The sequence below is a fragment of the Nesoenas mayeri genome (assembly GCF_963082525.1).
Source record: "Nesoenas mayeri genome assembly, chromosome: 3".
Classification (NCBI taxonomy): Eukaryota; Metazoa; Chordata; class Aves; order Columbiformes; family Columbidae; genus Nesoenas; species Nesoenas mayeri.
The window spans coordinates 48,016,596-48,033,086 of NC_137544.1; the positions used below are offsets into that span (position 1 = coordinate 48,016,596).

At 36.0% G+C, this 16,491-nt stretch overlaps 1 protein-coding gene across 1 annotated transcript in view; it reads right to left on the bottom strand.

Annotated features, from left to right (window-relative positions):
* The window catches only part of AK9 (adenylate kinase 9), a gene marked incomplete at its 3' end in the record, with an annotated part of 71,922 nt that overhangs the window by 23,227 nt on the left and 32,204 nt on the right, over positions 1 to 16,491 (bottom strand). Inside the window, exons 19-22 of the mRNA XM_080341408.1 lie at positions 5,313 to 5,516; positions 4,242 to 4,357; positions 3,034 to 3,246; positions 2,186 to 2,452 (exon numbers count right to left, since the gene is read on the bottom strand). Coding sequence (XP_080197534.1) covers positions 2,186 to 2,452; positions 3,034 to 3,246; positions 4,242 to 4,357; positions 5,313 to 5,516 — 800 coding nt within the window. The remainder of the gene's footprint in view (positions 1 to 2,185; positions 2,453 to 3,033; positions 3,247 to 4,241; positions 4,358 to 5,312; positions 5,517 to 16,491) is intronic.

The following is a 16,491-nucleotide window of genomic DNA, read 5'->3' on the forward strand; positions in this document are numbered from 1 at the left end:
CAAGGTGAAAAAAAATTATATAAATGAAATTAAATGTAATTATTTTGGCAAGGTATTGATCAGTGAAAAACAGGATAGTCTGACAGTGGTAGTCATACTCAAAGAAATGCTTAAGGGAGTCCATAAGCTTATTCTCTAGAGTTCTGTGCATGGACCAAAGAATAGCTTTCTAAGCTGAACTGCAATTGCTCCAGCCGTATTTTGGTCATGTCATCAGATAAAGTGTTTTATGAGAAGAGTAAGAAAAAAATACTACTGTAGAAAACTGTTTACCAGCAGATAAAAAGATGATGAGGAAAAAATATTAACAGAAGTGCCTCTGTGTAAGACACGTATTGATGCCAGGAAAATAAAGCTGAGCGAGAGCCAGCCGCAACCATCAGTGCCAGGAACACTTGCTATATTTTTGGCTGTGATGACCAAGTTATAAACCGACTTGCCAAAAGAGCCTCCTCTTAGATTTAACTGATGAAAACCTGAAGTTTTGTTCTGACATCCATGATTTTCATCTGTATTCCATCTATGTTGAAGCATTTGCTTCCAGTATCACCTGCTCTTGTATTATTTCTTCAGGTACATTACCTTTCAGTGATCAGGAACCTCCCCCACTTTTCAAGACAATAGAGAGTGGCCTTGAATGTACCTTCGGCAGCTTCTCAGCACCCATGAATGCACCCCATTGACTTGCATATGTCCTGATTACATAAATGATCCCAAATTTGATTGTGTTCAGCTGTGAGTAGTACCACTCTTTACCTATGCTTTCCTATTAGGCACAGAGACCTGGAAGGCCACAGGCTAGACTGTACTCATAAAGACCAGAGTAAAGAAGGGATTGAGCATCTCAGCCTTTTCAGTAGCTTTCACCAAAAGGTCACCTGCCCTACTCAATGGCAGACTCCTATTTTCCAGGTCTTATTTTGCTACTGTTATTCCTGTAGAAATTCTGCTTGCTACTCTTCAGATCCCTCACTGCTTTCTACTTCCATTGAGTGCTTATCTTTCTAATATAATTTTTGGCTGTTCCTGCGTGCCTTCTCTGCAGCCTGCTTCCCTTCCTGCATGCTCCTTAGATTCTGGGGTGGGCAGTCTTTGAAGGTCTCTGGTGATTAGTACCTTGAAGGAACATGTCAAACATCAGGAGCAGAAAAAAAATGGCTCTTAGAATGTGATTCAGAAACTTATTTCTTCCTGAAGCTTTAAGAGTTGGATAAACCCTTGTTTGTATTGTCTAGGAGGTATATTTTCAAGCTTTTTGAAAGATTTATAGGCTGTGTACCTGTGTTGAGACTTCTCTGCACAATAAAAGCTTCAATCCTATCCATATATCTAAACAATAACATATTTGTGTTGAAATCTTGTCTGTTTTTCCCAATATATCACTGTCTAATTAAAGAAAGTACTCTCTCCTGATAAACATTTATGTAAATGTTTATTGTTCAGGGAAATTACATCCTGCAAGAAATGGGGTTTAGAATGTATACCTATAACAATTTTGAATCAGTATTCAATCTGATTAAGAAAAATAACTGATTTTATGAATTATTTTACCAGTATCAAGAATATCCAGCTATTTGAAACAGTTTTTCAACTGGAAGGCATATTTTTTGCTATGTAAGAGACTTTTCTGTTTTGAAACACTACAATCCAGATTACAAAGCCTAGTGTATTAAAAAAATACTAGTTTACCCTGTTATGAACACCGAGATATTTCTGCTTTTTCAACAAGGGATGATCAGACTGAAGGGCTGGTAGAGACATTCCATTCTTTCGCCCCAAGAGAGCGCAAAGAACCCTGCTTGTGAACATTTCTAAACTCCTGTGCAACTGGAGCACATGCACCAGACTGAACCTGCATATTATAAATACTTGAAGGAAACCCTACCTTCCCATTCTTATTTTGACCTTCACTTTTTTTTTTTTTTCTCAGTTTGTCTTCCTTTGCTCATTTAGCATCTATCTCTACTATTCAGAAAAAAACCAAACAACACCTATACACAGTTCTTGGAAATGTTTTGAAGAATGTAGCATTCATAAGAAAACATTGTCAAGAACTATTATTTCCAAATTTCATTGAATAAATAATTTAACATAAGTGATTTTTATCAAGCAACAATTTTATAGGAAATTCCTATTCTGGTCTCAAAATGGTTGTGTATTGACATAGAAAAGATCAGATTATTACCTTTTTGCGCTTTTCAGTCTCAGTTTCAGTTATGGTCTGAGAGAAGTCTTCCAGTTCCTGTGGTAGGACTTGCATTTTACTGTCATCATCTTCAGGTTCTTCATCAACATCCTGCCCCACTTTCACTTTAGTTTTGGGTAGGATCAATTCCTGTAGATATTCTTCAAACTGAATATGGAAAATGCCTAATTTGTTTGCTATCTGTCGTGCACAAGTAGTTTTACCTGCTCCATGAGTCCCAAGTAAGCACACCCGTAAAGGAGGAGCCTATAGGAAAAAATATGAATACTTTTTTAACAGTTGGAAGTCTACAGTGCACCCCCTACTGTTTTTCTCTTCCAAAATATCATTATAAAAATTGCATCAAAAACAGTCACATAATTTTGCATTTTCATTTTTCCAAACCTTCTACTGCTGTTCCAAACAGACTATCTGCTTTCTAGAAATACTGAACAAATACACTATGGCAGTTGGTGCCAGTAGGTAAAATGAAACTGCATTAGACAGTTCTGGTAAATCTTCCCTATTTTTACCCTTTGTCCACTTCCAAGAAAAGACTAAAAAAACCCACAATATGTGTGATTTGTTAATGACATCTTATTATTATTATAAGTGTTTATAATCTTCCTCTGTTTTCTGCTTTATTTGCATCATTAATTCAATGTGTTAATTTAAGCGTACACTAAAATGTCACAAGTGAAGCAATGTGTTTTATTTGTTTCAAGGACTTGCCTCATATATGTATTGTTACTTGGAAAAAAATCAGCAATAATAAACAATCATAAATTGGAACGGAGAATAGTGATTCTAATTTATTATCTGCTTTAAACAATTTTGAAGATTCTCACTTGTATTGGTTCATTGCGAGCCACATACTCCTCAGGGTTCTCCAAAAATTTATCTCTGTACTCAGAAGTTGAAAAGTAATAAAACTTTTCTTTATATTTAGCTGCATATTCATTGAGTCCTGGGTAAAGGATAAAATTCTCTTTCAGATAGACTGGACAAAAGTGTTTTGTGTCTCCCATGTGTCTTTTCTTTTCCTTAGATTTTTCTTCATCCTGAAAACATTAGGAAAATTTTCAAAAACTGTTTGAATTCAGTAGTTCACATACATTAAGTAGATCAAGTAGAGGATATTAAGTAATGTCAAATACATCAATTGAACATTGAATGAGAATGGTGTTCTCAAAATAGCTTGTAAACTGAATATAAGCCTATGAAAATATACACTTTTAAGATCCAGAGTCAGAAAACAAATTGTCCTATCTAATAGAGACAATTACCGAGAAAACAATAACCATTTTAAATTTGAAATGAAAATATCGTTAGCTGTTGAAGACCAAAATTAGTCTGGAAGTATCTATGACAAAATCTTTTTCTGCTGTGTTCTTGAAACTCACTTTCTGTTGCTTCTAAATGTGCAGAAGCAGACTTCTTCAGAAAACGCCATGAGAGCTGGTATTAAGTCAGATTACTCATGCAATAAAAGAAATTTCTAAAAAATTTATTTAATACTGCTCCAGTACAGCATATGGATATCCTGTACTGTTACATTGGGGGATGGGCATCTTACAAGATAGGATGAAAATAAAAGAAAGGCAAAGCTAGACCTTTAATTTAATTAAAGTGGGTGTTTTAAAATTATCAATAGCTGAGATGAAACAGAGGATTGCACATTAGGACTCTGCATCTTCTGATGTTTACGTGATGGTGCACAGAATCATTGTTAGTTACCAGAAATGAAAGCTCCTATTTGTTTCTTTAATAATTTGTTCTTTAATAATTTGTTTCTTCTCTTTGCCTCTGGCAAAACCAGGTGCATTCATTTTCCCTATTAGCGTGGGATATTTATGCTTCTCGCTGGAGTAAAACTACTATCAGTCAGAACACAGGAATACAATGAAAGTGTTCTTGAAGCATATGCTGGTATTTGTTTGGTGAGGTTAAAACTGGATCACACAAAACCAGCTGCAAAATCTGTTTTCTCTGGTGTTATGTTCAAAAATTAATGAGTTAAAATGAAAGCACAAATGGACAAAGTCAGCATGCTTACTTCTTCATTTTCCTCTTCTTCAACTTCTTCTTCTTCTTCCCCTTCAGCAGCCAGATCTTCTGCTTCCTCTTCTAAGTCTTCAGCAGATAATTCCCAACCATCATATCTAAAAGGTTCTGAAAAGGTTAATTTTTTTTCTCTGTTTCAATACTTTTCATTTGGCTATGCCAGAATATAATCTCTTTGTCTATATAAGTAAGGACATATGTGAAAACAAAACACATGGACTGTATGTTGCATTTATCCTACTCATAGAACAAAATGTTCTCCCCAGACGTAGGACTTAATATATTGCTTCTTTCAAAAATGGAAATTCTACTGGTTATTTTTTGGTTGAAATAAATTGGCATTCTCAATAGGAACCTGTAGTACAAAACTATTATACAAACACATGCAGATAGTGCCATTACTGTTTGCAACAGGTTTTTTTCTATTGTTCATTGAGGAAAATATCAGTCAAATTTTATTTTATTATAAAGCTAGAACAATAGATGTTTTGATTAATAAAATAGTTGCATTGTAGTAACGATACAAAAAAAAATGTAGTATTATTTATCCAGTACTTAAAATTGTTAGAGATTTGACCACACAAGTGAAGAAAGGTAATTTGCTAAAAAAATATCAATTCTGTAACAATCAAGTCTTGAAACACAATCTGTGCAGGTGGGTAGATTAGATTATTAAACACCCTGAAAGTCTCATTGACTTCAGCAAATGTCGTTCATTAGCGAAACTTTGTTATCTGTCCATTTCTCAAACCAGCATCCTGATATGAACAGATAGAGCAAGTAAACGGGCAATACTCTCTCAGAATGTTTACAGAGCTGTTATGTACATAACTGCATACCCTATATATGTTTTTCAAATACATATGTTCCCTACACTTGCTATACCCTAAAGGCTCCTAGTGTGCTTTTCAGCTCACCCATAGAACACAGCATGTCCTGTGCCCACTTCATGTGAGTAATGCTGAACTCCATTTAACCTCCCCTCTCCACATATTCATCACAAAAGCTCTCCAAAATCCCTCTTGGTAGCTTAAGTGTAACTCACATAAACAGTATTACTTACTTTCCATACCCAGCACACTTTGATTAAGCAGATTTTCTGGAGTTTGCCCAGTAATCTCTAAAGCAACAATCTGAACACGAGATGACTTGATTTCTGACTCCACTGTTTGCCAGTCATCTAGAAAAAGGTCAATCTTCCCTTTAAATATTTCCATTTCTGGTAGACCTGGAAGATCATCCTCTGCAAACTCAGGCAGTATGATTTCTGAAAAACAAATAATATATAGAGGGCAATGCTCTTCTAAAATGTTTTGCATTTAAAAATTATCATTATGCTTTATGATTACTTTTATTTTCTTCAAATATGATGGCATCTTTATTTAAAATGCTGCTTCCTCTCCCCTCCCCCTGTAATTATGAATTATTATACAAGTTTACAAAGACACTTTGAAAATGCCAAATTAATTAAGTTGATATAGTGTATACTGATGCTTCTCCAGGAAAATAAACAAGGTCAAATTACTTAACTAAATTTGCTTATGTTTATTTAAACCAGCACATAAATAAATATGATGACTCTTTCTGCAAAGATATAAAAGGAAAATAAATAAATTTAAAAATTATGATTTAATGATGAACAGTTTTTGACAGGCTATTCATTTGGTCATGCCTCATATGGAACAAGCCAGGATAGGAAGAAATAAAGAGTAGGAAAACTGACATATGTTGAGAAAAGCAACTTCATGTTCTGATCTGGTTCAGGTTCGGTTACTGAAGCTGTTGTGGAGCATGTTAGGTTTCTGTTCTTTTTCAAGTGGACCATATTCTCTTTACATGAATAGAAACAGAATGGATACTACTAGTTGTTTTTCCTTTCTGGTGTAAGATCTCAAAACACAGATGTGAATGAATTAAAGTTTGATTTACTCAAAGGGACACATATATAAAGATCAACATGGGAAAACTTCAGTGAAAATAGAAGATTTAGGGGAGAAAGGAAAAAGAAGGGATGAAACAGAGAAGTCCAGTTCAGTATAAAAATCAAGGATATGAGAGATGGTATCAAAGACTTCCATCCTAAATTGCTAAAGGCAAATCTGTGAATTAAAACACTAAAGCATGCAATATAAGAGTTCTTCAATTACAACTGATGCCTTTAACCATAACCAACAAATGAAGCAAGACACAGATAATACGATACGCCTATTAAAAGTGATCTGTAATGGGAATGTCTTGATTCCTGGATACCTAATGTTTAATCTTTGCAGAGATGCTGAACACACTTGTCAGTTATATGAAACAGAAACTGTGGATGTTAAACAGCTTGAAATTTAGACCTATTTGTTCTGAGAACTGGAATGGAAGATTTCAGAACCAAGTCTGCAACAGAATTGAAAGAGGCAATGAATTTCTCCTGAATTTCAAGCCTCATTTGTGTGATTTAACCACCAAACCAGGCCTCTGAAGAGTTATGAATGCATCATACTTGAGTCTCTATGTTATTGACAGGATTGTCAGGAACAGCTTCTCTTACATTATTGGCAAAGTCCCTGTAAGTAGCAGCAGCCAAGGTTTACCATGTTCTTAGAGCATGACTTTGTACACTGTTCCCTTTACTCGAACTGAGGAACTCTCAAACATTTTTGGCTTTGACAAAGCCATGTCTGTATACAATAACTTGCTTAACGAGTAAGGGAAATGAAAGACTTTAATCTCTTAAGATAGACTGTGCAGAAACTTGTAGTGTCAATTGTTTAAGATGAGGAAAGTCCAAGCCTGTCTCCTAACAATGTCTCATGAAAAGTAAGCAGATTTAGATACTGAAAGAACGCATTAATATAAATAAGAAATTCACAGGTACTACTCATAGTAAACATGATAAAATCATACCAAAGGTGTTGTCATACTTGGTGAGCAAAATAACAAAGGAATAGCTGCTTCTACCACCATCCATTTTGCTTAAAAAAGCCAGTGGGAATTAACAATTTGATATTGACAGCAGATATTGAATTAAAAACTTGATATTGACACAGTAACAAAAAAGGAGAAAGATACTAATTTCCTAGGGCTGCAATTAGTATCTATTTAGACATTGTTGGGCCCTGAAAAGTCCTGAGACAAAGTTCTACCTCAGCTAGAAAAAGATACAGAAATGCCTTGATGACACCATCACCATGTTGTCCTTACTAAATCATGAACAGTTTCTGGCAGCAGCAATGTGATGCTGCTGCCATTCCCTGCACTCATATAATTTTCAACCCTGATTTTCTTATTTTTCTTATAATTTTTCTTTTGTGTTCTGTAAGTCTGATAACAGCATCTTCAACAAACAGATAAAAAAGCAGTTGAGAGCAATAGCTTAAGTGGTCTGACATGAGTGTAAGTTTGCTGGGACTTACAGTGTGTGCTGTGCTTGTTTCTTGCCAAAATGAAGCTGCAAGGAAGAGCTTGAACAGCAGATGGAGTGATTTTCTACTTTGATATAATTTTCCTGTCCTCTTTTTGTTTCTGTGTTGTTTTGAGGTTGAAAGAGCAGGAACATATTTTGGCACAAACAAGAACAGGTTCGGCCTATTCCAGTGAACTTTTACTGATTTTTACAGAAAAGGGCTATTACTGCTATATTTCCTTATATAACTTCCTACACATAAAAAGATGTATTACTAAAAATGAAAGCCCTACTTAATGCCTTGTATATTAAAAGCTTTGACCATTTTCTTAAAAATACAAAACCTCAAAACATTAAGAAAACAGCGTTTTATGGTTACTACCTGGCACTAAGTGGGCTAGTGCTCACTATGTGAAATTGCAGCACTGTAAAGCTCAGTTTGAGTTTGCCCCAACCTGAATTAGACTGCCCTGTTATAGTTTTCTTCTTTAAGAAAACTAGTATTTCTTCCCAGAACTGATGTCTCTCAGTCTCCTCTTGTGAATTGTTGCAGAAATCCACAAATGCCATGTTTAGCTTTCCAAATTAGACACAGAAAAACAAAACAAAACAAAAACAAACTGTTACTAAGTACAGGGTAGATGGATTTCAGTGATTAGGTACCAGTAAGATTTGGCAGGAAACAGGACTAAACATAATGGTCAGAGTAGAGATGCTGCTTAACTTTTATCTAACATACAACCAACTAAAGTATTGCCTGGAAGTGTCAATAGCAGCTGGGACATATGAGTGTCTGCAGGATGAGGAACACACCTAACAAATCTTTCTGACTTGGATGGCTAAGCTACCTTATCAAAGGTCAGCACCACTATTGTCTGCTAGAAGAAAGCAAGCCAGTGCCCTGACTCCAGTGAGTTAAATGCCAAAGAGCTTGAGTTAGGGATGCCCATTCTTTTGTTGTCAGCCAAATTTAAAACAATGCAGGGTTTCAAATACACGCATCCTTTTGACATTCCTTCATGGCTCACTCAGGCTGGCCCCTTGCCAGTTAGCTACTTGTTGTGCCTATTTCTACAACACTTAATTCCACATATGAAGCCACGCACTTAAAAGTTAGCATGGCAGTTTTGGGCACTGCAATGTATACTTCTTCTTATGAGTCTGGGTTTCAATGTGTAGTCTGCTAGAAATACAGTAAATTTCTAGATACTTAGGTGCTTTCGAGAATTTCATTCTTCCACTTATGAGGCTGAAACTTTCATTCTTTCAATAGGCCCATTTACCTGTCCTGTATGTATGATAACTTGAGATTTGAAATAAGTTGGGCCCTCTGGCAATTCATATGCTGGCTCAGGCATCTGAGGGACCCTACGGCCTGGCTGTCCCTGCTCAGATCCCTGGGGCTTCCCCCCACCTGCCCATGGCCCAGGACCCCATGTCAGCCCCCAGGGCCATCAGGCCTTGCCCCAGCAATGCTGCAGTGGGGCTGTTCTCCAGCCTCCCACAGCTTTGTCCAGCCACGGGCTCTGCCAAGCTGGGCCCACCCATGGGCCGACATCCCCAGCTGGTCTCTGTCCCCAGGGAGGTGCCCAATGCCCAGGGCTGGAGCTGCCCTGCTCCTGGCTGGGGTGGTGGGACGGCTCTAGCCATATTACTACACTCTGCTCCAGGCTCCTTGTTCCTTTGGGAGTAGTTGGCCCTCACAGTGCCCTGACATGCTATCCCCAAAACGAGCTGCAAAAGCCACTTTTAAATAACAGGTTAACAAATAAGCATTTTGGTAAGTATTTTTGTGCTGTGTTATAATAAAGAACACTTAATGAATTTCCCCTCTTCTTACAGCTTTGAATAACACAATGATTAATATTAGACTGACACCTCAGTGGCTGACCTCTGTATTTGAATGATTTTTAGACCAAACATAAAACAAAAGCACAAAAGGGCACATCATTAAGTAGAAAGGCCTTGCAGATTTCAAAGTCTGATCTTGAATTAGAATTTTATTGAAAATGTTTATAAACATTTGTATTTTACTAAAATACACGTTCGTTCTGTACATGTCACTACATTAGTTATCCCCTGCAACGACATTTCTGTCTCTTGCTGTGATTCTAAACAGGAACATGAAAATACTTTCCTTTTCATGTGCATTAAAGATGTTGTTAAATGTCACAATTAATTATGTTGCATTCTGCAGTGATGTATTCCAAATGAGACAGGGACATAGCCAGGTAAAACCTGCTTAAATTTGGGCAGCACTAATGCGTTATGTAATGATGATTCCATTAGGAACACAGATTTTAAGAAAATAAGCGAAGGACACATTAATAACTAGGTTACACTAACTGCTTACTTTGCACGTGTTACCCTTGGCACGTTCACGCAGCAGAAATCACATGTGCTGCCTTCTGAACAACAGTCGTATTCAAAGCAATAACATATGAAGGATGGTAATGTGTGCTGCCTGGATCTAGCCTTCAACAGGTCATCTTTTATAGTCCTGCCCTTTAAAAACCTCTCAGTTCTGGATAGGTCATGAAACTTTGGAAATATACAGGTAGAACAATGGATTTAAATGAATACTTGACATCATCCCATAGAATCATAGAATGGAACTTTAAAGATTACCTAGTTCCAACCCCCCTGCCATGGGCAGGGACACCTTCCACTGGACCATGTTGCTCAAAGCCCCATCCAGCCTGGCCTTGAACACTTCCAGGGATGGGGCATCCACAGCTTCTCTGGGCAGCCTGTTCCAGTGCCTCACCACCCTTATCTGAGACAGAACACTGAAACATGTAACAAATCCACTCTGGACCTTAATCTCAGAAACACTTAAAATTCATGTTATGCCTCTCTTGATAGGCCACAGTTTGTAAATGATGGACCAGCATGTGTTCCAGCTTTGATTCTCTACTCTAGGCACGTAATTCCTTCAGGTGACTTCTATTGGAGAGTTTTCGTGCTGAAGGAAACTTAACCAGCAGCAATTATTGCATACTTATGGAGTTTTAAAATAGATTATACAGGCCTAAGCGAACTAGAGAAACTTTCCCCTGGGAAAAGGGGAGGAAGTAAAAAAAGAAGAAAAGGATTACATTCCTAGCGAAAAGGGAGAACCCAAAAACGGCACAACCTGAACATAATTTGATGTTGGTTCAGGTATTTGAAACTAATTATGACAAAAACGTTGTCTCCACATTTGGTTTGTTTCAAACTGGGTCTCAGGGTACTGAAAATACCTTAAAGTATGTAATGCAGCTGTAACTTTGCTATTAGATATGTTATAATTCTGCTTGCAGAGGTGATGTACAGTGAGAAGGCATTTTTAAAGAAACAAGAAACATAGCCAAGAAAAATATCTGAAAAGATAGTAATGGTTTAAAAATAAATGGATGTAAAAATGCCAACAAGTTTCCTTTAGAGGATGTGGCAGCCTACCTAACAGTGCTGTTCTTAATTTCTTTTCCTTATCACAGAGGCAATAGGAAAAAATCCTCCCCAGCCCTAAATCTGGAGCTTTCACAGGGAATGTCTGTATGGCAATCTCTCATTTTCTTTTGCTCTGTCTTCTTTGCTTTTCTGAGCATAGTTACCATAGAGACAAACAATCCTCAAAGGCTTTTCTGCCCCCACGTTCTCCAAGTGAGTTGCTGGGGAAGGAAAGGCTTTAACATCTTTTTTTTCAGTGTTCTGCTAGTATTAGATATGACTTATTCTGCCCTCAGCCCATATTCAGCAACAAAAAATGAACAAATCCTTCTTTCCTCCCTTCTCAAACCCTGCCAAAGCTGACACAGACACCAGAAGCCAGTATGTCTTCTTCATTAGTATGTCTTCTACCAAAATGAACAGAAAGGTAAAACGTGGGATAACAGTGACACTTCCATTCCTTAGAACTGATGGATATTTCATTATGAACATACTTTGTCTTTTTGAAACAGTAGTTTGTTTACACAGACTTTTCATTACTTACTTATAAATATATGCTGCCAAACACTTTTCAGCTCATTACAGTGAAACGTACTTAGTAGACAGACTTACACTATGTGTACTGCTTTTTTTGGGGTTTGGAAAAAAAAAGCAGTTTTGTTTACACATTGATTCTTTCTAATGCATAAAATGTATGTATTTAACAACTTGCTATGTAAAAGAAAATGTTTTATGTAAATTAAAATGTTTTTTGTTGGATTTATTTCTTTTTGGACTTCAACATATTTTAAAAATTCTAGTAGATAAAAGCTAAAACATATATTTTAAAAAGTAAAGCAGACCATCTCTATTAAAGATGAGTTGCCTTCAAAGTATTTTTTGAGAGAAGGCTACTACAGGATTTCATACATCTTTTCATTAGCTTATGGCTTTGTGGAGTCCTATGTACTGCAGAATTTTACCTTATACTGAAAAGAAGAAAACATGATTCCTTGTGTGATTCCTAGCAAGCTGTTAGCAGGACAAGGGAAGAGTGAAGAAAATACAGGACATATTTTGATCATTCACATCCAAAGATAAATTAATCCATACCCATTTTTCCCAAGATCTCTAGCCACAGGGAATGGACAAGTAATTTCTGATTAATGTGAATACAATATTAATTTGAAAATGGTCTGTAGAACTGGGATAAAAATCGCATGCAAATGTTTGTGAATACTGCAATTTGATTCTCCCCCCAGCTCCATTTTTTCATGGTATTTTCTTTCTACTTTTTTTTGGGGGTGGGGTGTCACAATCCATGAGAGTGACTTTCTCACTTCTTTTTTTTCTTCTCTGATTTCACTCCCTTATCACTTTATCCTGTAGAGAGTGCTCATGGATTTCTGAATATAAGAAGTTGTGTCAACCTGGAATTTCAGCAATGCTCACTTTATTTGTTATTCCCATAGATCCCTGTATATGTTTATTAATTTGATATTTAGGCAGCAGAGACAATAGTGGGATTTTGCTGTTTTTCAAGGTGCATATACCTGGTGCATTATTTTTAACAGGAAAAAACATTGTGCCTTTAATTGCATTTATAAATCTTTAAATAACTTGAACCTAACTACTCCATTATAAACTTCTTTAAAAGAAAGAAAGTGAAGGTAAAGAATGATATTTACAGCCATTTTTCAAATATAGTAAAAACTTGCAGAAAAGGAAGGCATACAATTCTTGATGTTATCAAGTAAGAGAGATTATATATGCTACAAGGCCAACCTGTAGGTTTAGATTCTTCTTTATAATCTGCAGAATCATCGGGCTTTTTCTGGAGCATTTGTTCAGTTTCAGGTGGAAGCTGCTCATTATTGTCCTCAAATTCTGTTGGCACAAATAAAATCATAAATAACTTCAACAAACCCATTGAGAGGTGATGGAGGCACTATAGAAATAAAGGTATTTTTGGACCACACTGCAACACTTATATTTGATCACCTTCAAAAAAGTATTTACTTTGATGCTCAGTGATTACACACTAACCAAAACATTTTAAGATCAGCTACCTGATCTGTGGTGAAAGGTAGACCATCTATCAGATGCCACATGACTATGAATAAAGTGGAGAATTACTTTATTTAATTCAGTGCTTTTACATAAGAATATAATCTATGTGTTCTGTGCTCAAACCAGGCTCAAAACCAAGACCTTGCAAAAGAGAGAACTTGGTGTTCTAGAGCACAGCTCCTATAGGGTAGAAATGCTTCTGATTTGAAGAAAGGCTTGTGCACCTGAAGGCTGGTGTAATTTTTCCGACTGTATCAGTCAGTCAATAAGGTATTACTTTTTCCTACAAGCCTTGTTGGGCTTATGTCCTTAGAGAGTAATAAAACTCTACTAATACATCTGAACATGTTACGATTAACCAAAACTCAAATCATACTAAACAAGAATGTATTTTAAAATCTAAAATGATGACGTTTCTTTTCATGTACATCTCCTTTTTGGCAAAGAAAACACAAACATCATGGAAAAAAAGGTTGGAAACATTGAATTTCTGATTTATGTAGAATCAGGAAACTTCATCTCGTAAACAAGCCTCTTATATATAATGGACAGAAACTCACAACCTTTAGAGTGCGTCAAATTGAGAAAATTATTCACTTATTCTAGTTCTTAATTTTCTTTTAATATATACAGGAATGCAGTCAAGCAAAATGAGTTTTGACAGTCTGCAATAAATAAATCAGGAGTCTATAATATACATGAATAGGAAAACAACATGCAGGAAAATATGTGCAAAGTGGAAGATGCTTTTTTAAGGCTGTCAACATGCAAATTCTAAACCAATATCCCCCAGCCTTTATTTATCTGAATGAGACTAAAAGAATTTAAAAACTGAAGGTATTTGGGATTTAATTGAGAAAGTTGTTCATAACCTTTCTGTTTCTATTTTGAAATTCTATGCCTAAAATTCTGTGATCACAGATATTAGAATGTAATTATCATATCTGGTTTATGAGAGAGGCCAGAAAGTGGCTTTCAAGATCATGTAACTTTGCTCAAAGACCGAACAAACTATGAAGTTAATATCACTACAGCTTGCTTGGTAGTTTGTGGTACAAGTAATTTGCTATCCCCTGACTGCAAATTAATAAACTGTCCTTGTTTACACTCTCTCACTGAAAAGCCTCCAGTTAGAGGTAGAAGAAAAAAACAACAAACAAATCAAGATGCAAGCCAGCCAAGAAAAATGAAGAAAATATATTTAGAGGTTGTAGGACTGGATATACACCAACTGCCTGGCAAATGCTATCATTACAATGGATTCCAAAAAGCATTTATCTTCAAAGACTAAAGAGGAAATGTCCTAACACGTACAGGTTTAATTATTATTATATATTTTTGTTGTTGTTAAAATATCTTACTGAATTTAACACAATGAGAAAAATAAAAAAATCAAGAATATAAAATAACAGCTAAAGACATGGGTATTGATTCAACCCTCCACCATCTGTAACACGTCAAGGGAGGGGATGAGATAAATATTAAAGCATTTATAACAAATACTGGTATTAACAGCTGTGAAGAACAAGCACAAAAGGTGACGTCTGGAATTATGAGGTCCCATTTATTTATTTACTCATTTATTTCATGCAAGAGTTTCTGCCCAAATAGCAAGAGTAGCAGAAGAGACACCAGTGAGGATGGGGTTGTGCTAACACACCACCCTGAGCTACAGTGACTGAGGCACAGGCAGACGTGTTCTCCAGCTGAGTCTGCTGTAGGAAGGGGGTAATTGCTGGCAGAAAAGCAGAGCTGATAAATAAAGTACAGAAAAATAAAGTCTTAAACCATGACAACTGTTTGCTTCAGTGGATAAAATCAGTTGTATGGGATATTTTATTGCTGAAACATGGCAGGAAATAAATATGCCAAGTTTTACCTCAGGAAGATTGGAATGAAACCACAGATCTGCCTGAAGCTGTATAACTCTTCTACAAAGCCTGCAATATATTCTCATGAAGTCATATAGCTGTCTGGTAGTATAAATAAATCCATACTCATGCAAACCTGCTGCAAAAATGCTTAAATACTGTAAGAAATTGCACAAATAATTTAAGCTCAGAATAATTGTGTCAAGGGTCACGAAAAAAGATGTGTGGCTATAATTTTCAGCTAGACGCTACACTCAAGAGCTACCACATAAATTGTTGGTGTACCTTCAACAGACATTTTCAGCATTGAACTTAGCATCCTAACTCACTTAACTATATTTGGCAAATTTAGCCTAGCTCTCTTTCTCCATTTACTTTCAGTCTCATTGAGACACACATAAACACCTTGCTCATTACTGGAATCACTTTTTCCCTTTAAACACAAACAACATTATAAATTTGAATATGTTCAGTTCTGAAACAATCCCAGTTACTTCAATGTCACACTGAGGTTACAAAAATTGCAATTATTGAAATGCATATTTATTTATATAGACTAGAACAGAGATTATTTCAGTTAGAAGGAACCATCTAGTCCAACTTTCTGAGCAATTTAGGGCTGACCAAAAGTTAAAGCATGTTGTTAAGGGCATTGTCCAAATGCCTCTTAAACTCCGACAGGCTTAGGGCATTGACCACCTCCCTAGGAAACCCGTTCCAGTGTTTGACCACCCTCTTGGTAAAGAAATACTTCCAAATGTCCAGTCTAAATCTCCCTGGTCCATTCGTGAGCCATTTCCATATGATAAGACATATGAGACATCAAAAGAGCATGACTTGGGCTCTGGAGTATTTTTTTGAGTTTTCATTTTTATACCATAACTGCTATATTAACAAAGAAAAAAACCAACTAAAACTGTGAACATATCATTTATTTGTATTTTTGTAAAGACATGTCACATGGGAGAAAAGCTGCAGTCAATGTGCTGATGGCACTACATGTGAAATAAAACAGATGTTAGGCTAAGAGCAGCATGACTGAAGTGTTTTGGTGAGTCAGTATTTGATTATTGAAATAAAATGTAGGCGTAGGTAGAAATGATTTTCTCTAAACAAGGACTTATCACGTGTTAAGAGCACAAGTGTGCATATTACATTATTACTTCTATCATTAATAATTGTTGTTTTGATGTATTCAGATCAAAATGAGTGAGATATTCAAAGCTAAGATGAACTTTGTTGTCTGAGACAGAGATAATAGAGTATCTGTGTAGAACTCTTTATATTTAATAATTTAGAACTCATTCACTTTGGAGAAGAGCTATGTGTTCTATTAGAAAATATAAAAAGTTATGATGCATAAATTTAAAAAAAATTACATGCAATTTAAAGAACCCTACAAAGCTAGAGATTTTTTTCCAGAGAGTAGGTGAAATGTTACCTAAGTAAAAATTAAAAGCATGCTATCATACTCAGTCTGTCTTATACGATCTTTACAA